This window comes from Conger conger, chromosome 6 (assembly GCF_963514075.1).
Source record: "Conger conger chromosome 6, fConCon1.1, whole genome shotgun sequence".
In the NCBI taxonomy this organism is placed as follows: domain Eukaryota; kingdom Metazoa; phylum Chordata; class Actinopteri; order Anguilliformes; family Congridae; genus Conger; species Conger conger.
This window is the reverse complement of record NC_083765.1, coordinates 19,840,062-19,867,918: the sequence shown is the minus strand read 5'-3', so window position 1 is coordinate 19,867,918 and position 27,857 is coordinate 19,840,062. Positions and strand designations below refer to the sequence as shown.

General features: G+C 46.1%; 1 protein-coding gene across 5 annotated transcripts in view; it reads left to right on the top strand.

The window, feature by feature from the left end:
- lingo2b (leucine rich repeat and Ig domain containing 2b) overlaps positions 1–24,483 on the top strand; it is a 275,604-nt gene extending 251,121 nt beyond the window's left edge. For all 5 annotated transcript variants that reach the window (XM_061245864.1, XM_061245865.1, XM_061245868.1 and 2 more), the window contains one exon: positions 21,552–24,483. In XM_061245864.1, coding sequence (XP_061101848.1) covers positions 21,564–23,420 — 1,857 coding nt within the window. In that variant the 5' untranslated portion in view covers positions 21,552–21,563 and the 3' untranslated portion in view covers positions 23,421–24,483. The remainder of the gene's footprint in view (positions 1–21,551) is intronic.
- The last annotated feature ends 3,374 nt before the right edge of the window (positions 24,484–27,857 follow it).

The following is a 27,857-nucleotide window of genomic DNA, read 5'->3' as shown; positions in this document are numbered from 1 at the left end:
AGGACCAATGGTGCTCATCAACTCTCATTGTCGTAAAAGAACATTCTCATTCTTCTTCTGTCTCATAAACCTTCATCCAATCATCAACTCTCATTTCATCCCACTCTTCATATGTGGAGCTACATTTATTATTGTTGTTGTTCTTGTTTAAAAACACTAAATGATGATACTAAATGTAGTATCATCATCACCACCATCATCATAATCGTCATCATCATCATAATCACCATCATCATCATCATCGTCATAACCAACATCATAATGACCATCACCATCATCATGGTTGTTGAAACAATTATATTAGTATTGACATAACTAGTTGTAGGTATTATTTTCAGTTGGTCCTATCATTAGCTACACTTGTCTTTTCACTGCGTGGTTATTTTATTTTATTGTATTTCTTTTAGAATAACACAGAGTTAAGGGGCGGCCTGTAGTGTAGTGGTTACGGTAAAGGACTGGGACACGCAAGGTCGGGGGTTCTAATCCCGGTGTAGCCACAATAAGATCCGCACAGCCGCTGGGCCCTTGAGCAAGGCCCTTAACCCTGCATTGCTCCAGGGGAGGATTGTCTCCTGCTTAGTCTAATCAACTGTACGTCGCTCTGGATAAGAGCGTCTGCCAAATGCCAATAATGTAATGTAATGTAATGTAAAAGTTCCACACTGCGAGAAAGAGCAAGGTCAGAATATTGACAGTAAAACTGCCTTTGATCAGAAGACCAGCTGCTTGTGCTGAGTCTGTGATCAGTCATTGTGCCTGGCTAAAGTCATATGGTTCAGTGTGACACAGGCACGTTATTACCAGCTGTGTGAATGAAGTTGGAATCTGATCTGAGAATCAGGCTTTGTTTGGCAGAGGCTGGCAGCAGATTCATTTCTGAATGAGGGTGTCTCAGAACAAAGGCTGGCTGCAGATGCTGGAATCACAGGGAGTCAGAGGACACGCTGACTCCGATGGACAGAGTCATCAAAGTGAGCCTGACTGTGAGTGGCAATCAGGGGGAACGTACAGTACAGGAAGAGGGAGAGGGAGTATTATTCCCATGAATAATAAGTAAGTAATGTGTGGCAATGATAGCCTATGTCTCGGCAATTAAATTCAGAAGCAATGCGCTGTGCTCAGCCAGCAGTGATGAAGTTGGAAAACACGTCCTTGTGTACCTTCCCGACTACATTGCCAAGCTTACTCGATAATGCTCGCAATATGGGACTGGCCAATGTTAATTATTTTTATTTCATATAATCGTGTTTTTGAGTAGCGATCTGTTTGCCAAATAAGTCTGGTGTGGCTCGCTACTATATCACACTACTCAACATTGCCAGATGTACGATAATTATCGTATTTGTGCAATAGTTTGGCCCATTGTATGTTGTATGATCAATAATTCTAAAAACCCCTAAATTTGCGATAATTTAGACATCTCATAGTTTCAGCTTTTTTTTCTAAATAGCGAAATGGTACAGAGTTGATTTAATCCAGCCTGCTTTTTCGTCTCTCATTTTCTGTGTCAATATTGTATTTGGGAAAACTGACCCTGGATCTGCCATAAATTTTCCGATCACATCCCGTGAATCCCCTCCCACTCCCACACACACACAGTCCGGTCGCCACTACATGAGCCTAAAAACGGTTGTTTTACAACCGGACATTACACAATAATTACACAATACACGATAATTTGGTGTGTGTGCCCTGCGATGGACTGGCGACCTGTCCAGGGTGTATTCCTGCCTTTCGCCCAATGTGTGCTGGGATAGGCTCCAGCCCCCCTGCGACCCTGTTCAGGATAAGCGGGTTCAGATAATGGATGGATGGATGGATGGATGGATAATTCGGGAATCTCATACATTGGGCGAAAGGCAGGAATACACCCTGGACAGGTCATGCAAGAACATGCAAACTCCGCACAGAGAGGCCCCGGCCGACGGGGATTCAAACCCAGGACCTCCTTGCTGTGAGGCGGCACTGCACCATCCATGCCGCCAATTCGGGGATCTGTGTATGCTTATTTGCTTTTCGGCATCTGGCATCGCTTGCGCTACTACACAATAGAGCTGCGTGGAGCGGGATTGATCTTTGTGAAAGAACGTGTACAGGCACACTGCGTTAGGAGAGCAGGGAGGCCCGACTTTGTAAATAACTATCGCAGCACGTGACAAATAAACGTGAGAGAGGACGAGGAAAAGGAAAGAGGAGAAGATTAACACGAAGAGTTGAGCCGTGATGCACACAACCGGGTTATAAGGGACGAACATAAAAACTATGTGCTGTAATGCTTCTACGCACTGCTTACGTGATGCACACACCACGCATGTGGCCTGGATCCAGACTGGCGTTAAAAGTGAGTGAGTGAGGTAGTGTGTGAGCAAGTAAGGAGGAAAAAGTGGAGAGGTGGTTAAACGTCGCCTCTCAATACCAAGCGAGAGAATATCAGCCTGGGGTACTGTTAAAATCACTTGGCAGTTAGAATCACTTAAAAAGGTTTCTGTGAAAATCGCTGTCAAAAGATAGGAAGTGGGAAGGTGCGTGGGTATCGTGAGAGAGAGAGAGGTTGTGTGTGTGTTTTCTACAGAATGCTTGTGTGTATGAATTACCTGTAATCGAGAGAGAGAGAGAGATGTTTATGAGTCATTGAAGTAAATTAGTCACATATTATATATTGTTCTGTACAAAGCATCCAGTTAGTCAATGTAATAAGTTCAGTCGCAGATTTCCATTTATAACAGGAATATTATTATGATTCGCCTGAATCTCCTTCATGGATACAGGCAGAACTGGGGGGCTTATTAGATATTTTGAAATAAATTATGATCTAATAGGAGAGTATTTGACAGGGGCTGCATGCACTGTGGCTACACTGATAGTCTGTACTGGAGTAGAGAGCAGTGGGGGTTTATACATTCTGTGGAAGAAAGACAGCCTGGGCACTCCACACGACATCAGCGGGAACAGAGAGGTCATTAGATTGAGTGCATGTGTGTGTGTGTGTGTGTGTTTATGTGTGCATGTGTGTACGTGTGTGTGTGTGCGTGCATGTGAGAGTTTGTATGTGTCTGTGTGTTTATGTGTGTGTGCATGTATGTGTGTGAGTGTGTGTGTGTGTGTGTGTGTGTAAATGTGCTGCATTCTGAAATACTCAATGATGAACTCAATTCATAACCGAGTGAAATCATTGTGTGACACTTTAAAAGTGTGTGTGCAGAACAGTTCACAAAACATACTTTTTTTGTAATGAATGAAATCTAAAATCAATATGAATTCTGTATTTGCAAAAGAGCCCTTTGGAAGATATTTCATTATTTCTGATTTACCTGCCTTGTCAATCTAAAGTGCAAATCAGGCAATAACCGGCTTATTCTCAGCGAAGTGATTTTAATAAAGTCAGGCTGAGCTTAATCCAATACGGGAGTCCCAGGTGCTGGATTCCTGCACACACAGGCCTGCTGTTTCTGCAGATTCATCACCGCGCTCACCGCTAAGCCATCTGTACACAGGACTTGACAAACATCAGCGGAGCAAGAGTGTGTAGGGGCCAGACAGGGTCTGTATCAATGAGCAGGTGATGTTAAAAACGACGCTCATGTCATACTGAGGTGCGAAGGCTGGGAGACAGAAGCAGACGGAATGCCAAACTGAAGAGGCAGAAATCCTTCCCTCTCGTAGGAGTAACATCGGTCGAAACAGGGTGTGTGTGGCACTGCGGTGTAAGATACCAAGCATCCAAACAAAAGTGTGGCAGTGTGAGTGCTCTGTTTTTGCAAAATAGTCACTGGCTCTTCTGTACTATTGTGTGGCATGTTGCAAAAATAGTCACTGGCTCTCCTGTAGTATTGTGTGGCCTGTAGGGTGTAAAAGAGTCACTGGCTCTCTTGTAGTACTGGGTGTGGCCTGTACGGTGTAAAATAGTCACTGGCTCTCCTGTAGTACTGTGTGTGGCCTGTAGGGTGTACAATAGTCACTGGCTCTTCTGAACTCAAGACTGGAGGCTTTTTTCCAAAAATAGTGAATGTGAGCATTAAAAACTCAGTGTGATCCTTGTGAATGCATGGTAATTTCAGGAGTGGATGGGAGTGGTTACTGAGCTGATGTCACTGTGAGAGCTGCATGAATGAGGCACTAAGGCCAGATTTCCACACCCTGAGCACTGAGCACACCCCAGCCTCTCTCTCTCTCTCTCTCTCTCTCTCTCTCTCTCTCTCTCTATCTCTCTCTCTCTCCCCCATTACAGCAGTCTTATCTTCCTCTCCCAGAATGAGCATAATAAACTGGATCTTTATGAGCCATCTGTGTGTCTCATAACTGTCCCATAACCCTCCGATCAATATGCCACTCGTCAGCGCTGCTCCTGTTTCTGACGGGCTGTCAGCGCTCCGGCCCCAAGGTCACCTCACCTGCTGTGGCTGACCCTGTGTCAGTAAACCTGTGAAGGCTTTCTGGGTCAGTAAGTATGTTCAGAGTGGTCTGTAGTGGTCTGTAGGGTTCATGTGTCAGTAAACCTGTGTAGGGTTTCTGGGTCAGTAAGTCTGTTCAGAGTGGTCTGTAGTGGTCTGTAGGGTTCATGTGTCAGTAAACCTGTGAAGGGTTTCTGGGTCAGTAAGTCTGTTCAGAGTGGTCTGTAGTGGTCTGTAGGGTTCATGTGTCAGTAAACCTGTGCAGAGTGGTCTGTAGGGTCCCTGGGAGGTTTATTTGTACAATCAAGAACTGTGTGTGTGTGTGTGTGTTTGTGTGTGAGCTCAAATCGCCCCTGCACACAAGCTCAGCATGTCGTTCCCTGGGGTGTTACACTGCTGCCCCTTGGGGAATTGTCCCAACTCCCCACCAATCAGTAGCATCAACCTTGATTCAGGCCCCTCCATTCAGTCAATGTTATTGTGTAATAGTGATTGGGTGGCATCGTTCAATCAGAGTGAGAACAGATATGAACAGCCTGTAGTGTAGCGATTAAGCTACATGACTGGGATGCACAATGTTGGTGGTTTGATCACAGCCAGAATAAGATCCGCACAGCTGTTGGGCCCTTGAGCGAAGCCCTTATCCCTGCATTGCTCCTGCCTAGTCTAATCAACTGTAAGTTGCTTTGGATAAAAGCATCAGGAAAATAGAATGTCATGTAGTGTAATGTAATATGTGTTGTTTTAGCCCAGTCACAGATTACGAGACATCTGAAGAGCTCAACAACATCCTGTGTGTACTCGTAAACAGGGAACGCCCACTTCCTGTATAACTCCTGTCCTCCCAGGACCAATCACAGAGCAGCTCAATCACTGTGCTTTCACTTACCTGGGGGAAAAAAATGATATAAAAAAACAGGACACTGCTTGTATTTTCTCCTGCCAATTACAGTATTAAAATAGATCTAATTCCGCATTCCCCAGGCATCAGCAAGATGCTGCAGTATTTCATTTTTTTAATTAAAAAAATGTTACATTTCATATCACCATCATTTCCCTCATCTGAAAGGAATGGCGTATTTGGTTTTTCTGCTATCAAATGCCAGCATTAATCGTTTTGGTCCAGTGGAGACAGACCGGCTTGTGCACATGGAGTTCATATCTGTCTCAGGGGGCCTGTGCTCATGGTAATGACACAAGTACCATTAGCACTGAATTCAATGAAATAATTCCAGTGCAGTTTGAAATATAATTCATTCCTTTAATGCAATTTCCACCCAAGTGTTAATTATAGCACGTTTTAATAATATTTTCCCTTCATGTAAAACTATAATCTATCACCTACCTCCCTGGCACGCTGTGTGCAGTGTCTAGTGAGTCACTGGTGGGTAACTGTGGCGACTCTGTTCACCGTGTCTTTATTTAGCATATTACAGAGGGGTTTATGGGACATGGTGAGTTAATAAATTAAATTAGCGGTTGGGTTGCGTTAGCATTTAGCACGATGTTGGGAGATTTTAGCGTGAATTGAACTGGCACAGGAAAAAGAAACGGATGTGTTTTGTTGAGTTTTTTCTCATCCTCTTTAACGACATCGTGAATCATTAAAACGTGAAGCGGGGGTGTGTTTGGTGGGCACACGCTGATCGGAGAGCTCCTGGTGGGCCTGTCCCAGTAACGGCCAAAACGCAACACCTCCTCCTCCGAGACCAGCTCCACTTCATTTATTTATCTATCACTTCCTGTTAAATGTGTCCTTACAATCCACAAGAAACAAGGGGTCTGACAGCCAATCAGCTGTGAGCTGGGGCTCAAACGTCTCCTATTGGACCAAACATCATGACCTTTAATCTCCTCTTCCTCAAACCTGAGGCTTCTCTGAGCTCTTTATGGTATTTCTCTTAACATAATTCAATTAAATTAAAATGAAAAAATACTTGGAACTTTTTTTCTCCTGGGTCTCAGGAGGTTAACCTCCTAGACAGTGCTTACTGCACTGGGAAACCAGTTTCACTCAGTCTAGCACAGGATGAAGGAAACGGGCTTAATGTGGACCGTAACACATCCACATGTTAATGCTAAACTGGAGCTTAGTTGCTGCATGTTTTCACATGGCCTGTTTACTTCCTGGGTCCAGCTGGAAGGGCGCCCCCTGCTGGCTCATGGGACATGGTGGTGGAGTGCATTGCAGGGGTGGCTAACCTTGTCCTGGAGAGCCGCAAAGTTTGGTGGTTTTTCTTTTCACCTTAAACGCAACAACCACTTTAGACCCAAGAAACAAGGTGAGGTGAGTTAACTGTGTAATTAACTGCTTTATTTGATCAATTAAGTGTAGAGTAACAACAGGAACCAGCACACCCTGCGGCTCTATGGGACCAGGGTTGGCCACCCGTATTGCAATAGTTATGGGCTGGGCTGGTAAGCTCAGGTACCCAGTGCGGGGGCAGCTGTTTTACCGCTGAGAGGGGTACTTAACCCTAACCCCTCTGCTCGTCCCCAGCAGTGAGAGGGGGTCGTACGGCGAGAACAGAAGCTGTGCTCGTCACTCTGCCTAAGAGCAGCTGCTAAACGGCCAAACGCACATGCCGGATGGAAAGCGCCGGGCTGGCAGTCCTAGTGCCAGGGAGGCTAATGTGCCCGTGTGGAGAGGGGCTGCTGCCATTTATCTCACACTGATTCTGCTGCCGGGGACAGGACCAAGAGAGAGCTGTGTGTCTGTGATCTGTTTCTGCTCCCATGTCTCTCTCTGTGTACATGTTACTCACTCCTGCTCTCTTTCTCTAACTTTCTCCCTTTCTATGTCTCTCTCTCTCTCTCTGTACATGCCTCACTCCTGCTCTTTCTCTTACTCTCCCTTTCTATCTCTCTCTCTCTTTTTTTATAGAAGACCCTAGTCCATAGTAGATCAGTGTGTATATCATGGTATAAGAGGACACAGTGGAGTGTGTACATCATGGTATAAGAGGACACAGTGGAGTGTGTACATCATGGTATAAGAGGACACAGTGGAGTGTGTACATCATGGTATAAGAGGACACAGTGGAGTGTGTACATCATGGTATAAGAGGACACAGTGGAGTGTGTACATCATGGTATAAGAGGGCACAGTGGAGTGTGTACATCATGGTATAAGAGGACACAGTGGAGTGTGTACATCATGGTATAAGAGGACACAGTGGAGTGTGTACATCATGGTATAAGAGGACACAGTGGAGTGTGTACATCATGGTATAAGAGGGCACAGTGGAGTGTGTACATCATGGTATAAGAGGACAACAGGGCATTGTTATTCTGACATTGTTACTCTCCATTACGTAACTAACCCCCCCCATTTAATCGATCATCTTCTGCTTAATCTTTAAGATCAATTATGATTGTTAATCCCTCTGGTGGACTGGAACATCTCTTTATTTGCAACATTAGAACGAAACACAGTTCATACAATATTTTCCTCTGAACCTATTTTTATTTTCCAAACATCGCAGGCAATTACTATCACAAGCACCATATTTCACACAATATCTTTGCTCAGAATGTCTCTGACTACAGCCCTCCAGGACTGGAGTTTGAGACCCCTGTATCAGAGGCTTTTAGATTTAATCTGAAACCATACGGATGCTGGAGCACAACATATAAAATTGAGTTTTATTGTGAGCTAGATTTACTTTTTTATTTACTGTTGTGTGCTGTTGGGTGGGTGCCATAATCCGGGGCAGATGATATGCTTCACATTTTACACGGTTGGATTCTTACAGGGGAATTCAGAGTGAGGAACTCGCTTAAGGGTAGAAGAACAGGAACACACTGCCTTTTGAACCTTTGAGCTCCTGAACCTGTACACCGCACTGCTGCCCCCTGCTGTCAGGCAGCCTGTCAGGGGCCCTGGTGTGCAGCTGGTAGGGATGAATAAGTCAGAGAGGGAGCGTATGTCCTTGGCCGCGCTTATCCTCTGGGACAGCAGGAGGCGCTGTGGAGAGGCCTGATTTACAGCCGTGCAGCAGCTGCTGGGCAGCCGGCCTTACTGAAGCACCTCGCCCGCCAAGCGTCTGTCACCGCCAACGGTAAAACTTCCTCCCCATGTGTTTAATGAGCCACAGCCAGCCCACACTAAGGACCCCTGTCTGTGCTGTGGATCTGAGCCCACACTATGGGCCACACTATGGGCCCCTGTCTGTGCTGTGGATCTGAGCCCACACTAAGGACCCCTGTCTGTGCTGTGGATCTGAGCCCACACTATGGGCCACACTATGGGCCCCTGTCTGTGCTGTGGATCTGAGCCAACACTATGGGCCACACTATGGGCCCCTGTCTTTGCTGTGGATCTGAGCCCACACTATGGGCCCCTGTCTGTGCTGTGGATCTGAGCCCACACTATGGGCCACACTATGGGCCCCTGTCTTTGCTGTGGATCTGAGCCCACACTATGGGCCCCTGTCTGTGCTGTGTATCTGAGCCCACACTATGGGCCACACTATGGGCCCCTGTCTGTGCTGTGGATCTGAGCCCACACTATGGGCCACACTATGGGCCCCTGTCTGTGCTGTGGATCTGAGCCCACACTATGGGCCACACTATGGGCCCCTGTCTGTGCTGTGGTTCTGAGCCCACACTATGGGCCACACTCTGGGCCCCTGTCTGTGCTGTGGATCTGAGCCCTCACTGTGGGCCCCTATCTGTGCTGTGGTTCTGAGCCCACACTATGGGCCCCTGTCTGTGCTGTGGTTCTGAGCCTTCACTCTGGGCCCCTGTCTGTGCTGTGGATCTGAGCCCACACTATGGGCCACACTCTGGGCCCCTGTCTGTGCTGTGGATCTGAGCCCACACTATGGGCCACACTCTGGGCCCCTGTCTGTGCTGTGGATCTGAGCCCTCACTGTGGGCCCCACTATGGGCCCCTGTCTGTGCTGTGGATCTGAGCCCACACTATGGGCCACACTATGGGCCCCTGTCTGTGCTGTGGATCTGAGCCCTCACTGTGGGCCCCTGTCTGTGCTGTGGACCTTACAGACCTTTACTCTGTGATTCACTGGTTATTACAGACCTTTAGTCTGTGATTTGCTGGTTATTAGAAACCTAAGCTCTGTGATTGGCTGGTTATTAGAGACCTATGGTCTGTGATTGGCTGGCTGTAGCGTCATATCTGGGACCGCTGCTGATGCATCTCATTGGGGCACGTTGGTGATCATTGTTAAGCCGCTCACTAAAGCCTTAATTGTTACAAATCATTACCTGCTTCCCGTCCCATCTGTCTTCCTCATGCAAACACAAAATGGCCGCCTCATCACAGCCCCACAGTAACACAGCCATGAATAACAATGTCTGTTTCAGCTTTACTACAGGCCTTTTTACCACCCCTCAAACCATAACATCCCAGCTGTATAAAGTCCATAATGCATGTACCATAAACTGTTCAGGAAAACATTTTAAAAATGTTTTTGCATCCTGAAAAAATCCCAATGTCCACCAGATGTCCAATCGTCTGCTGTTTCAGCCTTCAAATCTTACACTTCTTTGGCTCTCCAGAGCTAGAGTAGGTCCCACTTAGCACGATGATTGTGCCCATGTCCAAATCAGTTACACTGCATCACATTGTGTTACACACAAAATTATTACATTATTCTTCATTTGGTGGGCACTCTAACCCAGCGTGACAGATTCAGGGTAAATCATATGCTTTCGTAATTATTCCAGACGTTTTAGAGCACAAAGGAATTACGATTGATTAGCTAATGCACTGGGAGTTGGCTCAGCACTGAGTGCTGCCCTGCAAGAGTTACCCTGGGAGAAAAGCCATCAGCAACACGCCAAAACTGCAAAAGTGCAAGAGCGAGGTGCAGTCTGCTGTTAGAGTCGTATTTCCTTCAAACAGGCCTGGAAGGGACTCATATAAAGAAAATGGGCTGTGTTTGTGTAGGACCTCTCTCCAGATCTCACAGAGCTTCACAATAAAGGGGGCCAACTCAGCTCAACCAGCACAAATCTGTGGCGCTCACCTTCGATCTGAATCCCGCGGCACATACACAATTCATCCCGTCAGACATGTCTTCCATAGTTTTGCTTTTCATTCAGCCTGTACTGAACTTACCGTCTACCGCTGCAAAACCAAAGCTGCTGTCGCACAGAGCTGCTCAAGCCTGGGGTTAGACAGAGTGAGGGCGGGTCACGTGATCTCTGAGTCTGCTTCTGATGAAGTGAACTGATCTTTCTCCTTTACATGATTCAGCACAATGCTCCTCCTCTGGGTGCGGTCTTGGGAGTGATCAAAGGGTGCCAGGTTGTAACCCTCATTTATGGGGGTTCTTTGGCAGATACTGTGGGGGCATTCAGCACCTAGAGCACAGAGTGATGCTCTCCATGACACCGACTCAATGTCCATTGCAATAGGGAGCACAAGTGCACTATTACATTTAAGTCCGATTTAATCCGCGACACGGGCATCATTATTTTATAGGTCCAATTTAATCCATGGAACAGTCTGAATGGTTTTATAGGTCCTATTTAATCCATGGAACAGTCGTAATTATTTTATAGGTCCTATTTAATCCATGGAACAGTCGTAATTATTTTATAGGCACTATTTATCCGTGGCAGAGGTGCACAGTTCTGTCACTCTGCTCTGCATGCTGCCATGGGAGGCCACATATGCCTTATGTGCTGCTTCAACTCTGACACAAAATGTCTGAGCCTTTGAGATCAACCCTGGGTCTAATATGTAATTATTTTTTTCTAATATGTTTCTGTGCTCGACTGATCTTGCCTAGTGGAATTCAGCCAACCAAGAGGACCAGTGGGCAATGTTTGCATAGCTCTATAGGTTCCAACACACCAGACAAGTTCAGTACAGCGTAGAAAAGTATTTGAATTGTGATGTTTTGATCTTAAAACCTAACTGATTTGAAATAAATTCAGTAGGTTTTTTTGTTTGTTTGTTTTTTGTGCTGTTTGTAATCCTGGAATGGAATGGGGGACGGAATGTGTGTTCCACTGAAAGTGCTGAAAGGAAAATGGCCGCCAAGGACACTCCCATTTAACAGAACACATCCCCACTGGTTTCGCATTAGGACCGGCTGATTTTTCTAAATAAATAAACATGAGCCCTCCGGGCAGTGCTTATTCACAACACGCTTTAATAAGAGCCCTTTCTCAGTGGCGCACAGAAGGAGCAGTACCCCTATATTGCGTTCTGGAATTGTGCATCTGTTATGGTTTCCGGAGCGCACGCTACCATAATCCCTGCGTGCTTCCCTTCCAGAACCTCCATTTTTATTAGCGCTCAGAGTGGTAATCAGCTGCTCACTTCCCTCTGCTTCTTTATCCCTGTTCAGTTTCTCAAGGCTTGTTTTTGTTTTCATTTCTCGCAGGTGCGCACAACAGTGCAAACCTTTACCGGCCTAATTCTTCAGTTTTATTACGGTTTTAAAGTGGTAATCAGGTCCTGGTGTCAGCGGCTGTTTTCTTTGGTGCTGATGAACTGCTCACGGTTCAAGCCTCTATTCCCAGGGCCTTATGGAGGTGGTGTATGTGTGCTACTGCCCACGGTATGAAGCTTCATTCCCACATCCTGGTGGAGGCGGTGTTTATGTGTTTCTTCCCATAGGCAGAGCAGTCTCTCTCCCATGCTTTTACACTCCCTGATGAACACAGAATGGTTAATAATGTCACAGCATCTCCCTGCTAGTGTAGCACACCCGTTTGTGTTACCATTCTGAGATTGACAGCCCTACTGTCTAACCCCGAGATCTCCACATCACTCAGTCACGTCCGTCTTAACACTGCACTGTCAATACACACACACACACACACACACACACACTGTCAGAGCGCGTTACACGCAGGACAGAAATGTCAGAATTTAAATTTAAAGTGACAAATGAACAAGCAGTACAAGACAAAAATAGAATTCAGTGACTAAGAAGATATCGCTGGGAAATTTCGATATAGAAAGCGTGAAAACAACAGAATATTTTCAGGGTAAATATTTATGCAATGTCCATGGACGCATAGATTTTGATTCTGAATAACTAAAATGAAGCCGTACACTTGGATTGTGAACATAGATAATTCAGATTTAGCTTGTTTGGCCAGTTTGGGGTGGCTGTTTGACCCTACATTACATTACAGATAATTTATCTGGTGCTATTATCCAAAGCGACTTACAGTTGATTAGACTAAGCAGGGGACAATTACCCCCTGGAGCAATACGGGGTTAAGGGCCTGGCTTGAACTACCAACCTTCCAGGTCCCAGACCTTACACCTTAGCACCTTAGCCACTGGGCTGCCCTGAAAAAACCCTACAAAAGCGAGAACTCAGTTTGCAGCATGGATTTCTATATAAAAACACTATAAAGATACTCTATGTATTTTATATGCTTGGCCCATTGGGAGATTGGATAATTCCCCAGTGCTTCATGGGAACAGAGGACAGTGAAGCGTGTTCAGGGTGTTTGAGAAGGCTCCTCAATCCTCTCACAAGTCAAATCCTACTTCCCTAATCTGGAATTTGGCTGAGCATAAACACTGTAATCCTCGGATTTATTAAATTGTAAGAATGTGTTCTATAAAGATGTCTGGACAGCTTTCTCCACAGCCATGCATTTTGAGTTGACACCTTTGTAGAGCAAGTCTCCATGAGAAGTAAAAATCATCACCACACTTATGGGATAAAGAGTTTATACATTTTGTTTTTCAGATTAATGCAGGAGACCGTTATTTTTAATGTGGCTTGCTTTTAGATTTTTGTATACCCCCTTCCCCCCCAAAGCTTGCCCAAGATGAGGTTGTAGAAGAGAAACAGGACATTCTCAATACACAGCTCTGCATATTATTATAATAATATAGCCTCAGCAGAAAAGGCTTCTTTTGATGATACACCCGCGTTACTCCTCAGCGTTATGTGCGGAAATGTCAGAAACTGGGGAAAGAAAGTAAGTGGGCATGAGTCTGTGAACATGATGATAAAAGGCTGGGCATTGTGGGCTCAGAGAGCACTAATTGGCTCCATCTGTGCCAGCTCTGTAAACGAGCTGGATAGAGTCCCGACCGCAGCATCTGTACCCTCCAGCAGAGAGCGTGGTGACAATGTACAGCATCTTACGCCACGCGCTGCTTCAGATGGGCCCACACCTGCTCTAAGCTACCCAGCATCTTGCCCCACATGCTGGCTTCAGATGGGCCCACACCTGCTCTAAGCTACCCAGCATCTTACCCCACACGCTGGCTTCAGATGGGCTCGTACCTGCTCTAAACTACCCAGCATCTTACGCCACGCGCTGCTTCAGATGGGCCCACACCTGCTTTAAACTACCCAGCATCTTACCCCACATGCTGGCTTCAGATGGGCTCGTACCTGCTCTAAACTACCCCGCATCTTACCCCACACGCTGGCTTAAGATGGGCCCACACCTGCTTTAAACTACCCAGCATCTTACCGCACACGCTGGCTTCAGATGGGCCCACACCTGCTCCGAACTACCCAGCATCTTACCCCACATGCTGGCTTCAGATGGGCCCGCACCTGCTCTGAACTACCCAGCATCTTACCCCACACGCTGGCTTCAGATGGGCTCGTACCTGCTCTAAACTACCCAGCATCTTACCCCACATGCTGGCTTCAGATGGGCTCGTACCTGCTCTAAACTACCCAGCATCTTACCCCACATGCTGGCTTCAGATGGGCTCGTACCTAGGCTCACTGCACACCCCCTAGTCACTCGTTCCTGTTTAAAAATGAATATATCCACTGTAACAAAGTTACCACATGTCTGTTTCCTCTAAAAAGTCACAGGCAATAGCTGCAAAAGAGATTTCTCTGGAACAGTAGGGCCCCGAAGATATAAAACCGAAGAGTTGTGGCCCTTTTGGTGGAAAGGGGTTTGAAACTGGAAATAGCATAAACAATCGGCAACCTCCTTATCTCCACAGGGGCTTAACTGCTGAGAATAACACACAGGCCACCATGTTTGTCTCACAAAAACAAATATACAAAACATGGTGCAACTTTGAACAGACATACAAATATTCTATGGTAGTTACAAGACATGCATCAGTGTAGAGAATAATTAACATCAGTTAACACAAAGTAAAAATCTGTGAGCAGTACACAAAAATGTGTTCAATGTATAATACAGTACCAGATATAGTACCAGTTTGATATCACTGTCCATAATTGACTGTATTCACACTGTGGTTCAGCATTAAGGCACTGGATTTGTACACACTGTGTGCTACTGGTTCGGAGCATGACATTTTGCAGTTCAACTGTCTGTGGACAGCCCTCTGATTGTCACCAAACAGAATGTGTCTGAGTGTGAGGACTAGGTATACACTCACTGGTAGACATGATGCATGTTTCCTTGTTCCAGAATATTCCTGTCTTCCAGTGATTGAAAGGGAGATCAGGAATGCTCTGTTACTTATGTAATCAGTGGTCAGGTGGGGTTTAGCCCAAGGATATCTGCACATTGGAAACATTACTCTCAATCAAGGTAACGTTTTATATATATTATAAAACAAATCAAATGATAGATTTTGACCAGTGTGCCTCCTTAAATGGATGTTTAAAAAAATCCTGGAGGGCAAAATTGACTTGTCTTGGCAGACATTTTGTAGAGGAAACTATCTCTACAGCAGATTGCCTAAATCAATCAATGCTATTATACTCTATCAATGGAAGCCATTTCAATTCTGCTCTTTATTGTTCGGCCTTCTGGTGAAAATGAATGATCCACAATCTGAGCTTTTCTTGTTATTATTTCTAAAAGATTTTAGTGGGGGAATTACCAACAGAATTTATATGGTTGATCATGTTTCCACTGCAAACATATTTTGTGGCCCACAGTTGTTATATATACAATATTTATCATCTTTATTTATGGATTAAATAGCTCATCTCAGCAAATCCTTCAAAAGGCGGTACTGTTTGAGGAACATGCCTACATTATTCATGTATTTATGTTTGCATGGCTTGTACTGGATGTCTACAGTAGCATATAATCTTCCAAAGTATCCTATCATATGTTATATATTTCTATCAAGTAAATAAATGTAGTTAGCTGATTTATGTGGAATAAGTAAACATTACTGGATGAAATATCGTAGGTGATGCGTGTTGATTATTGCATCTTGAATTATCTGTGTTATTATGTGGCTTTCATTTGACTAAATTAAATCGCTTCTTCTGTTAGGTAATCGGGCTGTTGTGACTCCAGCTTGAAGATGAGTGCAGCTGTTTTTAAATTGTGTTGATGAAGGGATAGCGAGCCCGAGGTGCCAGGCGCATCGCGTGTTGCGTTTAATCCTCTTTTCACTCCACCGGCTGAGAAGCGGAAGTGGCACGCCTTTGTAATGCGATTCTGAATGCAGTCAGGGTATACACAAGTGCGTCCTCTCTCCCCCCACATTCACAAGCCATATCTGAAGCCTCTCGCGTCCGCTGTGATATTTTATCCGAGTAAACAGTTCTTTTTTTCGGAGACTGCCGCGGTAGAGGCGTCTCCCTCACCGTGACCAGAAACGAGAAACGAGAAACGAGTCCACTGTTCATGCTTAGCTCCTTTTCACGCGTCTGTTTCAATTTGAGAGACTTTTATTTAAATGTTCAGCGAACACGAACACGATGAGCTTGTGTGTACTGAAAGTTAAATTGACGCCCTGCGACTTTTCTGAAGTGGCTCCCTGGGGCGCTTGGTGAATCACGCCCAGTATGTCTCTTTGTGGAATATTCCAGTGACGCGCTGGGAAAAGTGTACATTCACAGAATGGTGTTTATCCTGTGTTTAACATGTATGGTTGTGCAGGCTGTTAAATTCAAAACATCTTATGGCTAAATGTTTTGTTAAAGGACATAGCGTTGACACTCGCGCTTACACACACGCACGTACTGTGTTATGTTTCTCCTAGCGTAAAATCCAACTATGCCGGCTTGACCAGCTTGACAATTGAACGGTTCAAGCTGATCATAAATTGGTCTAGCTCAGTATAAGCTGGTCAACCAGCATGGCCAAGCTGGTCATCAAGTTTGTCTAGCAGGGTATGAGTTGGTCAAACCATGAGAAGCTGGGAGTTGGTCTGAACTGGCTACCAGTTGTTGTTTTCAGCAGGGTCTATTGATAAGCTGGTGAGTGTACCTCTGTACACAATACCAGGGGATTATTTCAAATGCAACATAAGATGAAAGTTTTATCTTGACAAACAGCTGTGATGAAGTGGACACATTTGATTTAATTATCGAGGCTGTTCTTAATAATTTATATTTCACAGAATGTTTTCCAGATATGTGACTCGGGCACAGTAGCCAGAGGCTGCAGTAGGCCTGATTTGCATTATAACCTGGCTTTGTCTAGCCTACTAGAAAGAGGGTAATAGATGTAGAATTATAATAAATTAACACTTGCGTGTATTTAAAGACGGATAGATTAAATGAAACCAACACAAAAGATCTCTTATTAATGGGGTGACATTAATTCAGGAGGTAAGAGCAGTCATCTGGCAGTCGGAAGGTTACCGGTTCGGCCCAGCTACCCTGGGTGTGTCGAAGTGTCACAGAGCAAGACACCGAAACCCCAATAGCTCCTGATGAGCTGGTTGGTGCCTTGCATGGTAGCCAAATGCCATTGGTGTGTGAGTGCATGGGTGAATGATAGGTGTTCATTGTAAAGCACTTTGGGTGAAAGTGCTGTATAAATGTAACCCATTCTTATTGTAGTCAGATAGGAGTTAATGTGTTAATAATAATAATAATAATAATAATAATAATATACTACTACTACTACTACTACTACTACTACTACTACTACTACTACTAATAATAATAATAATAATAATAATAATAATAATAATAACAATAATACTAATAATAATAGTTTATTGTGTTTATTTGAATTTTTCTGACTCCTTGTCCTCGGGATAAATGCTATTATTATTTCCTGTCGGGCTGCGCCGCTGACTCACGCCTCATGCCTGCTGCCTCTGGAGCAGCAGCAGAAAGGCCAGTCCTTGACCTCCGCTGTGCCAGTGTCTGCTTCTGCCATTTCCCCGCCGATAGTCCCTTTATCCTGCCGTTCAGAGAGCAGAACCAGTCTAACTATCACAAGTGGAAACGTCCCTGACATTTGACGTATCTTCCGTGATGGATGCGGCGCTCACTCACAGAGGTAGCTTTAGTTATTGCGCCTTGGCTTGCTGCCCGAGACCCCCTTCGAGAACCGTCTCTTCGCTTCTCGCCTTTCTGACTATGTTGGGAGACGGATGACGAGCACCCTCGGTGAACAAGCCAATTAATTTAGGAACTGCATTCCATCCCCAAACGCCAGGGCTAGATATTTCACAGAAGCGGCGCGCAGCTCAGCTAATTTAGTTGACGGATGCTCTCCTGTCCCTCAACGCAAGCCTAAATCATGACGTCAACGATAAATAAATGACACCGAGAACAGTTTCCTGGGATCGCAGTGTCATAGCTCTCATTGTGCCATGTTGTGCGTTTTTTTCTTGGACTTCCAGGCTATTACTATACGAGGGTCAAGGAAAGGTTTATAAATATCAATCAATTGCAGACTGCAGTGTCACCGTGTGGTACCGTGACGATGCACTATGGTTACATAAGTTAACCCTAGTGCATCGTCATAGCATTTTGCTCTGGCACCTGGCCGTAAGAATTGGGACTCTTCTCTTGTATCTTGTGTGTGGAGTATGCTTTCTGAGTCGATGGCATTGTTGCAGCTATAGTGCACCCTCTGGAGGTGAATTCCATATTACAGTTATTAAAGGTAACTTGGTTTGTGTTGTAATAATGGTAGTGCAGCCTCGTACGATGACGGAGATCTGCGCATGTATAGTAACTTGAGATTGCTGAAATCGCTGCGGAGCCCATTATGCAGTCATTTTAATGACATATCCTATAATTACAAAATATTGGCAATGAATGCAATTCTATAATGCTTTGTATGTTAGCAGGCGGATAATTACATTAATGTTTGACATTCGAGTCCCCAGCAATGATTCTTAGCACTCCTCCGAGTCCATGGAACAACCCCCCACCCAAACATAACCATAATCGCCGATGACAATGAAGTCCAGACATGACTGTGTGGGATCATCCGTAGACAACAGACAAGATGACAAGCCTAGACAGGCTAAGTGACCTCATCTTGTCATCCGCTTTCAAACATTCTTATGATTGTAGAAATCTGGTTTATATTAATCATTCAAATTAATTGGACAGATTAAATCCAAGGAGATACATGTGTCACCACTTATATCTGTTAACGTTAATGTCTGTCTGGCAGCCTTTTTCAGTTCCTTCATCTTTTGGCTGATAAGTCCGACACATTATGCCCTGAGTCCACTGAGAGGTTTGGAGTGGCATCACATCGGCGGGAGAAAAAAGTAGACTGGGACATCTGGACTGTTCCCACAATGCACCTCTGTGGTCTGGCTCTGTGCGGTGTGCTGAACGTGTGGCGGTATTGTATATTCTGAAGCATATGATGAGTGTTACAGCACAGGCCGGAAGCGCTCTCCGGAGCTCTGATCAGCATACTGAACCGCGCTCAACCTCGTTAAGAGCAGCTGTTCTGGGCTCGGCCAGGGAACGCAGGGGTCTGTGTGTCCTATTAAATGGTGCATTCGGACCGCCCCGCCCTGCCGTCGTTCTCATGCTCTAGCGCTGTCAGAACGGCACTAGTCAAGGTGTGCTGTGCACCCACACCTGCGGCATTCAGCAACCCGCCAGGACTGCCATTACTGCGCTGTCAAGGGCAACAGCTGTCCGTCCGCCAAGACACATCCCACTGCCCGAGTGTATGTGTGAGTGTGTGTGTGTGTGTGAGAGAGAGTGTGTGTGTATGTGTGGGTGTGTGTGCCTGTATGTGTTTGTGTCTCTGTGCATGTCTGTGTGTGTATAAGTGTGTGTGTGTGCGTGTGTGAGAGAGAGAGAGAGAGCGTGTGTGTATGTGTGGGTGTGTGTGCCTATGTGTGTTTATGTATCTCTGCATGTCTGTATGTGTATGAGTGTGTGTGTGTGTGTGTGTGAGAGAGAGAGAGAGAGAGAGAGAGAGAGCGTGTGTGTATGTGTGGATGCGTGTGCCTGTGTGTGTTTGTGTTTGTGTATCTGTGCATGTCAGTGTGTGTGTGCACTTGTGTGTGTTTATGGGCTTGCGTGTGTGGATATCTGTGATTTATGTGTGTGTGCCTGTGTGTTTGTGTATCTGTGCATGTCTGTGTGTGCACATGCGTGTGTTTGTGGGCATGTGTGTGTAGATATCTGTGATGTGTGTGTATGTGTGTGTGTGTGTGTGCCTGTGTGTGTTTGTCCATCTGTGCATGTCTGTGTATGTGTGTGTGCATGCATGTGTTTGTGAGTGTGTGTGTAGATATCTGTGAGGTGTGTCTGTGTTCTTGCCTGTGTGTTTGTTTCCATGGAGATGGTCTCCAAGTCCCCTCTGTGTGTGAGTGATTGATTGGTGCTGGTAGCTCGGAAGGACACCTTGAGACACATGCATCCCGGAGATCTGTCACATGTCCAATAACACTTCAGGAGCAGCAGTTCTGCCAGTTCTGATGCCAGCCTGAATCAAATGGCACCCATATGCTCCTGTTCATAGCCCCCCAGACTTCCGTTAGCATCCGTCTCATGAAGCTGGTCTAGCTAAGTATGAGCGGGTCAACCAGCATTGCCCAGCGGGGTATGTGCTGGTCAACCAGGATTGCTAAGCTGAGTATGAGCTAGTAAACCAGCATTGCTAAGCTTGGTATGAGCTTGTCAATCAGCATTGCTAAGCTGGGTATGAGCTGGTCAACCAGGATTGCCAAGCTGGGTATGAGCTGGTCAACCAGCATTGCCAAGCTGGGTGTGAGCTGGTCTAGCTGGATAGCTTAAGCTGGTCAAACAATATCAAGCTGGGAGCTGGTCTGAACTGGTCAACAAGCTACCAGCTGGCTCAAAAGAATCCTATAGCTGTTTGCATTAATCTTACAACCAAACAGGTATCTTCCTTCCAAATGTTACAGTAGCTAGCCAATTTGATTTAATCTCACACCAATCATGGCCTTCTTGCCATGTCTGGGTTCAGGTTTGGGCCAAGTGCTGCCAATTGCCTGTAATTCATTCATTCAAAATATTCTGTAACATCCCCCACCTTCAATAGATCCTCAAAATCCCCATATAAGATCCTAAACACTTCTCCCCATTATGCTGTTTAATACTTCCCATCTACCCTTAACTCTCAAACTCAAAGGACCCCCATTCAGTTTTGTAATTTTACAACGTTTGGGTGAAGTCGGCCCAATCTGGCAGCCCTGGAAGAATGTGTAGCTCTGCTGAGCTGCCCTGTACGTCAGAGGCTGGGTGACGCATGTGTCTCTTAATCTGCATCATCTCTATTAAAGCAAATGAAGAGCACAGCATCACAGTGCCGCTAGGATGCCAAGCAGAGTCAGAAACAGAAGGATCTGCTGTTTTTTCCCCAGTTCCTGAGAGTGCAGCCAAGACCTGAATGGCACTTGACAGTTATAGACTGCTGCCAAATATGCATGTTTGTTTCAATTTCCATGAAGTATATCTTGGGATATATGAGAGAAGGGTTGGTACAGTAAAGCACTGGAGTACTTGCAAATATGTACATATCATTTTTATATACCTGCCTGCCTTTACATATTTTGTCACCAGATGTGAGTGACTTGCAGCCACATACTGAAGTAGCTGCAGTTGAGATGAGTTTTCATTTTACTGTTTTTGGGCTTTAAAGACAAGCTGAAACAAGTTAGAGCAGCACTTGTTTACGTTATATGACATATATGCAAGTGAAACGGATCTTTCAGGGGGAATTTCTTGAGTCAGTTTGACTTATGGCAAATGAGGAGGGGGATGTCAAATGAGGATGCACGCCACTGTGTGAAAAGGATATTATAAAATGGACAGTCATTTGGTCAACATCTGGCATGCCCACTGGTACATGATGAAGTCAAATCTAAATTCAAACAGTTTTTAAATTCAAAAGTGGATGGGAAGACTTTGGTGTGAAAATCCACAAGCATTACAATTTTATGAATTTTATGGAATATATATTTTAAGACTTATATGGGTATAAATTGAGTGTGACTTGATTTCAGCTTGTCGTCAAATTCTTAAAAACCTTTCTCTGTCTCTTTCTCTCTTGCAGAGCTTTGACAGAATGGTCGATTGCATCAGCAAAGTCATGCTGCACACGGCTGTCTCATGCTGGCAACCAATCCTGGGGCTGGCCCTCATCCTGGTCTTTGTAGGCTCTGCCCTCGGCTGCCCCGCCCGCTGCGAGTGCTCCGCCCAGAGCAAGTCCGTCATCTGCCACCGCAAGCGTCTGCTGACCATCCCTGAAGGCATCCCCATCGAGACCCGCGTCCTGGACCTGAGCAAGAACAAGCTGCGGAGCGTCAACCCTGACAACTTCTCCTCGTTCCCTCAGCTCGAGGAGCTGGACCTCAGCGACAACATCATCGGATCTGTGGAGCCTGGGGCTTTCAACGCCCTGGTGAACATGCACAGCCTGAGCCTGAAGAGCAACCGCATCAAGCTCATCCCCCTGGGCGTGTTCACGGGCCTCGCCAACCTGACCATCCTGGACATCAGTGACAACAAGATTGTAATCCTGTTGGACTACATGTTCCAGGACCTGCACAACCTGAAGGTGCTGGAGGTGGGCGATAACGACCTGGTGTACATCTCGCACCGAGCCTTCAGCGGCCTGCTGGGGCTAGAGAGCCTGACGCTGGAGCGCTGCAACCTCACCATGGTGCCCACCGAGGCCCTGTCCCACCTGCACAACCTGGTGAGCCTGCGTCTGCGTCAGCTCAACATCGCCCTGCTGCACCCAAACTCCTTCCGCAAGCTGTTCCGCCTGCGGCACCTGGAGATCGACAGCTGGCCGGCCCTGGACAGCTTCCCCACCGACACCCTGCAGGGGCTCAACCTCACCACACTCTCCGTCACCAACACCAACCTGTCCTCCTTCCCCCACCAGGCCTTCCGGCATCTTCCGTACCTCACACATCTCAACCTGTCCTTCTGCCGCATGTCGCACATCCTGGGGGGCGCGATGGCGGAGCTCGGGAGGCTACAAGAGCTGCACCTGGTGGGGTCGGGGCTTCTCACCATTGAGCCTTATGCCTTCCAGGGCCTGAGGTCACTGAGGGTCCTCAACATCTCCCACAACCAGCTGGACACCCTGGAGCGCTCGGCGTTCCAGGCTCCGGAGGTCTTGGAGAAGCTTCTGATTGACGGGAACCCTCTGGTGTGCGACTGCCGGCTCATGTGGCTCCTGCAGCGTAGGCACTCCCTGCAGTTCGGCGAGGCCCAGCCCGAGTGCAGCACCCCCGAGGGAGTGCGCGGACGGCCCTTCCGCGAGTTCAAGGAGTCACTGCTCTCCTACTACGTGACCTGCACTAAGCCGCGGATACGCCAAAACAAGACGCAGCTGCTATTCGTGGATGAGGGGCAGCCGGCTCGGCTGTTCTGTAGCGCAGACGGGACACCCCGCCCCGCAGTCACATGGTTGACCCCCCGCCAACGCCACATCACCAACAAGAACAGCGGCCGTGTCACGGTCCATGCCAGTGGGACGCTGGAGATCAAGGTGTCGGAGGTGCATGATAGCGGGGTGTACATGTGCGTGGCGAGCAACGCAGCCGGAAACGACAGCCTGTCGGCCTCCCTCGCCGTTAAGAGCCTGGGGATCAGCGACCGGTCGCTTTACGCCAACAGGACCTCTCAGTTCTACACTGAGCCCAACAACACGGCCACCAACGGGACCAACCTCTTCAACATGACCTTTGGCTTGGACCTAAAGACCATCTTAGTGTCCACAGCCATGGGCTGCTTCACCTTCCTGGGCGTGGTGCTGTTCTGCTTCCTGCTGCTCTTCGTGTGGAGCCGCGGGAAGGGGAAGCACAAAAGCAACATCGACATTGAATACGTCCCCCGCAAGTCCGCCGGGACGGGGGCAGAGGGCAGCGAGCAGGCCGGTCCCCGGCGCGTCAACATGAAGATGATTTAACGCCACCGGGCCACACCAGGAACTACCGAGCGACGGGAACAATGGCAGCCTAGACAGACTACTGCCCCCACAGGCTGGGAGGATACATGGGGAGAATTTGGCACTGTGCGCTTGAGAGACAGACAGATCGCGTACACTCCCTCCACACACTCTCCCACCGGACCTCAACCCACAGTCGGAATATCGGAATACTGGAGGCAATTCCTAACCTGCATTTCAGCACCGAGCATTTGCCTACTCAGAATCCTGAAATGGGGAACGTTACAGACCAATGTACAGAACATATTTGTATCTAAAATGAAAAAAAAAATGTATTTGTTAAGTCTTGCATCATGCTTACCCCTTTGCGACAACGAGACGGAAATATCTTCACAAATACATACGTTTACATATATATACTTAATGGCACATTATGTGTATGTATGTATGCATATGCACAGTCTTTTAAAGCAATATTCACTGGATACAGCTTCAGCTGAATTGAAAAACACCCAAAATCCAGCTTGTTGTGTCCTCACGTTGATAGCTGCTGGAGAATCACCAGAACGGATTTGTGCTATTCCAGTGCAATTCTTGCAGTTAGCAACACATCCGTTAAATAAAGATTTCACTGGATATTCATTCTTATAGGCCTCAATCCCAATAACAACAGCCACAGCAGTGACAGAAATATTACTGGTTGTCATGACAAGTGACATTTTGTAATATCAGGTTCTGTGATTTTAAGACTTACTGAAGAATAGTATGTGTATATATATAAAAAAATAATATATATATATACAGTACATTTATTTATATGGGAGTTACCATTCTTGTTTCCTTATAAAATCACTGTTTCTCCTTTTTCATTTTTCCTTCTTTCTTTGACCCCGGTCTTTCCGGGGACTTGCCTGGTGGCGTACAGGATCACATGTCCACGTCTCTGCCGTGATATGACCCTTATTTTCCCTCCGATCAGAAATCTGTTGTGGTAGTACCCTCATTTCTGTTGATCAATCATTTAGATTGTGTAAAGTTAAAAAAAAAATCTGTATGTTGAATAAAGAATTAATTTGTATCCTGATGTGTTAAATATGGCTCTTGCTGCAATGGGAATAGCAGGTCTTTCTGAGGAGACAGATAGACCCATTAAGTCTGTATCTGATCTGGGGACCGTTTTTATCAAGAGTTTCCAAATTGATTGATGAATGTAAAGTGGTGAACTGAGTTTGAAGGGTGGGGTCTAGTTTGGGTGGGGTTGTCTTCGCTTTAGTTTTGGTGGGGTCTGTTCTAACCGCCTGGTCTGAACTGAGTGCTGAATGAAAGTTATTCCATAATTGGATCTGAACTTAATCTTAAATCACCACATATTTATATAATGAATGGAATGAATGAATCAGATGATTCCATGTGATCATAGTATTGTGGTTGTATTGGCATGAGTAAGAACAACAACAAAAACAGTAAGGCTGACACAGCCACACACACACATGCAAACACACACACACACACACACACACACATTTTCATACACATACACATAAACAAATGCACACACACACATTCACACACATTCACACACATAAAGCCCCTGTCACATGACCATGGAGCATGTTCCAGATTAAACGGGAAGGTCTTCTCTATTTCAATCCATTATCTAAAAATGCATATAGTACCAAATATTGTAATTATCATTTAATACCATGCAAAACAGTAAGTGTGGTAGGTCCCTACTGACCTGGGTTTAAAAAAAGAAACACAACCCACTTCAAGGTCAGATACAATGACCCAATACTGCAGAATATATCAGAGTGTGTGTGTGTGTGTGTGTGTGTGTGTGTGTGTGCGCACGCTCACAAGAAATCTTAAGCTTACTAAAGAACAAACAAAATCCCTTCACAGAGGGATTACGAACCAAGGCATTGAAAAAGAATTTGATGTCTACAATGCATTGCCCTGGTGGATAAGGTAAAATAATGAATTTAGCCATGGCTATTGCTGTTTGTAGATATATCCTTCCCCTGGTATTCCCTGGGCCCCGGTGCTGTCCCATCATACCCTGCTTTGGGCTGAGTCACTGGGCTTAGCCCTCTGATCAGGAGAAGGAGAACGGCAGGCTCTATGCACAATGAGGACAGCACTAATGTAACCCTCTCCTCAACCCACTCCTTATTCCCATTCATTGAAAAGTGTGCGTCACAGCTCCAGGAATTACACAGGTTTTAAAAACATGCTCATCTTCCCTCATTAGTGCGTATGACTGCCAATGGTTCCAGGGTTCTGATCTAAAATTGGGCTTTTGAGAGACCAATGTCCCTGAGACATTAAGTGTAGGAGCAGTAAGAGCCGGTGCCAGTGTTTCAGAGATACGGTGCGTGTGGCCCTGGGATTCTGCATCCTCCCTGTACATCTTTGTACGTAATCTTTTTCCAAGAAGGCCTCTTCTGCACAAGAGTCTCCCACATCATGTCGCCTTGATGTTTGGATGTTTGTCTACACACACATATCTGTGGCGAGCAAGAGAGAGGGAGAGATTTGTTGCCCCTGTGGTGCACCAGTAAGAACTAGGCAATATCCCCAAACTGGATATGACCTCCGGAGACCACACCCTCTGAGCACAAAACTACTCAGTGAATTAGGAGGTTTTGGCATCCTCTGGGACTGACTTCAGATCAGTGTAAGGTTGAGCATTTGTCCTTGCAGAGGAAATGATGCCGGTGCATTGTGTAGAGTGCACTTAGAGCAGAGCACGGGTAGCTGCTGGTAAGTGAATCATTGCTGGGCTGTTAGCCATCTGACATCACCTCCAAACACCTGGACGGGATTATGAGGTGCTGCCGTGAATCTGGAGAACCAGGAGGGGGAATCTCAGTGAATTCTGCCGGATCAACAGTCATCTGGCCACTCCACACGCACTTCAAAAACAACCCCTCTGAGGTAAGATTTCACGGAAATCAGCCTGCCTAAAGTAGGTCAACAGCACAAATGAAATATCTTGAATGTTCTCTACAGTTTCTCACAGTAGATGCAAATACCAACACAATATAATAGATGGACATAGAAGGAACTGATAAATGCAAATATACTCACATACAGTATGCACTGAGTCACATGAATGTAGTTTATTTACAGAATAATTATGAACTTATGTAGATTTGCTTTGACTGTGATATTTTAGCAGAGTAATTACAAGTTATTCATAATGTATGATTCAAGAGAGAGAGAGAGAGCCATGCTGTTCAGTGAGGACATCTTATATTGCAGTGTGTGAGTGTGTATGGGTGTGTGTGTGTGTGTGTGTGTGTGTGTGTGTGTGGGGAGAGAGATCTCACACTGCAGCATGTGTGTATGTGTGTGCAGAGAGATCCCACTGCAGGAATCACATAGGAGTGCTACAGCCCCCCTTAATCCACCCACACACATCCAAGCATCCCTCTGAATATGGCAAAAACGTCCATAACACACCTCCATCTGAACACGGGGCAATAACATCCATAACACACCTCCATCTGAACACAGGGCAATAACATCCATAACACACCTCCATCTGAACACGGGGCAATAACATTCATAACACACGCCCATCTGAACACGAGGCAATAACATCCATAACACACCCCCATCTGAACATGGGGCAATAACATCCATAACACACCCCCATCTGAACACGGGGCAATAACATCCATAACATCCATAAGACAACCCCTATCTGAACACGGGGCAATAACATCCATAACAGACACCGATCTGAACACGGGGCAATAACATCCATAACACAAGCCCATATGAACACAGGGCAATAACATCCATAATACACCTCCATCTGAACACGGTGCAATAACATCCATAACACACGCCCATCTGAACACGAGGCAATAACATCCATAACACAGGCCGATCTGAATGGGGGGCGAGTGGCCCTGCCAGCACCCAGCAGCTTACCCAGTTCAAAAAAATCAACACACCAGAAAGCAGCCTGTTTTTTGTGGGCCACAGACACCCAGCTCACATCATCCTTTTTTTAGCAGTTCTTTTTTTCCTTTGCATGCTGAGATCTGGCCGTTCGGTCCCTTTCAGGGCCTCTGCAGCAGGAGGGGGTGCACACTGCAGGAAGGGGAGGCTGTGTGTGACTGTGTGCCTCTGTGTCTGTCTGTCTGTCTGTCTGTCTGTATCCTCACGCATACAACTTGGGTTCTACTAAACCAAACCAGGAAATCATGCTGAAAAAAGATATATAAGGCCCTGTTCACTGCTTATAGTATCAGTTCTGTCTGTTTGAACAGGAGGGGGTAGATATGTTATTCTGCCTGTAATGTCAGTTTAATGTGGATCCCTGCAGGTCAGCCTCTTTAAGCAACAGAGTCTGGCGGCAAACTGAGGACACCTCCAACCCCTCCAATTCCTCCCACCTCCAGCTCTCCCCCCTTTCAATTGTCATCTCTAGAGAACGAAGGCAAG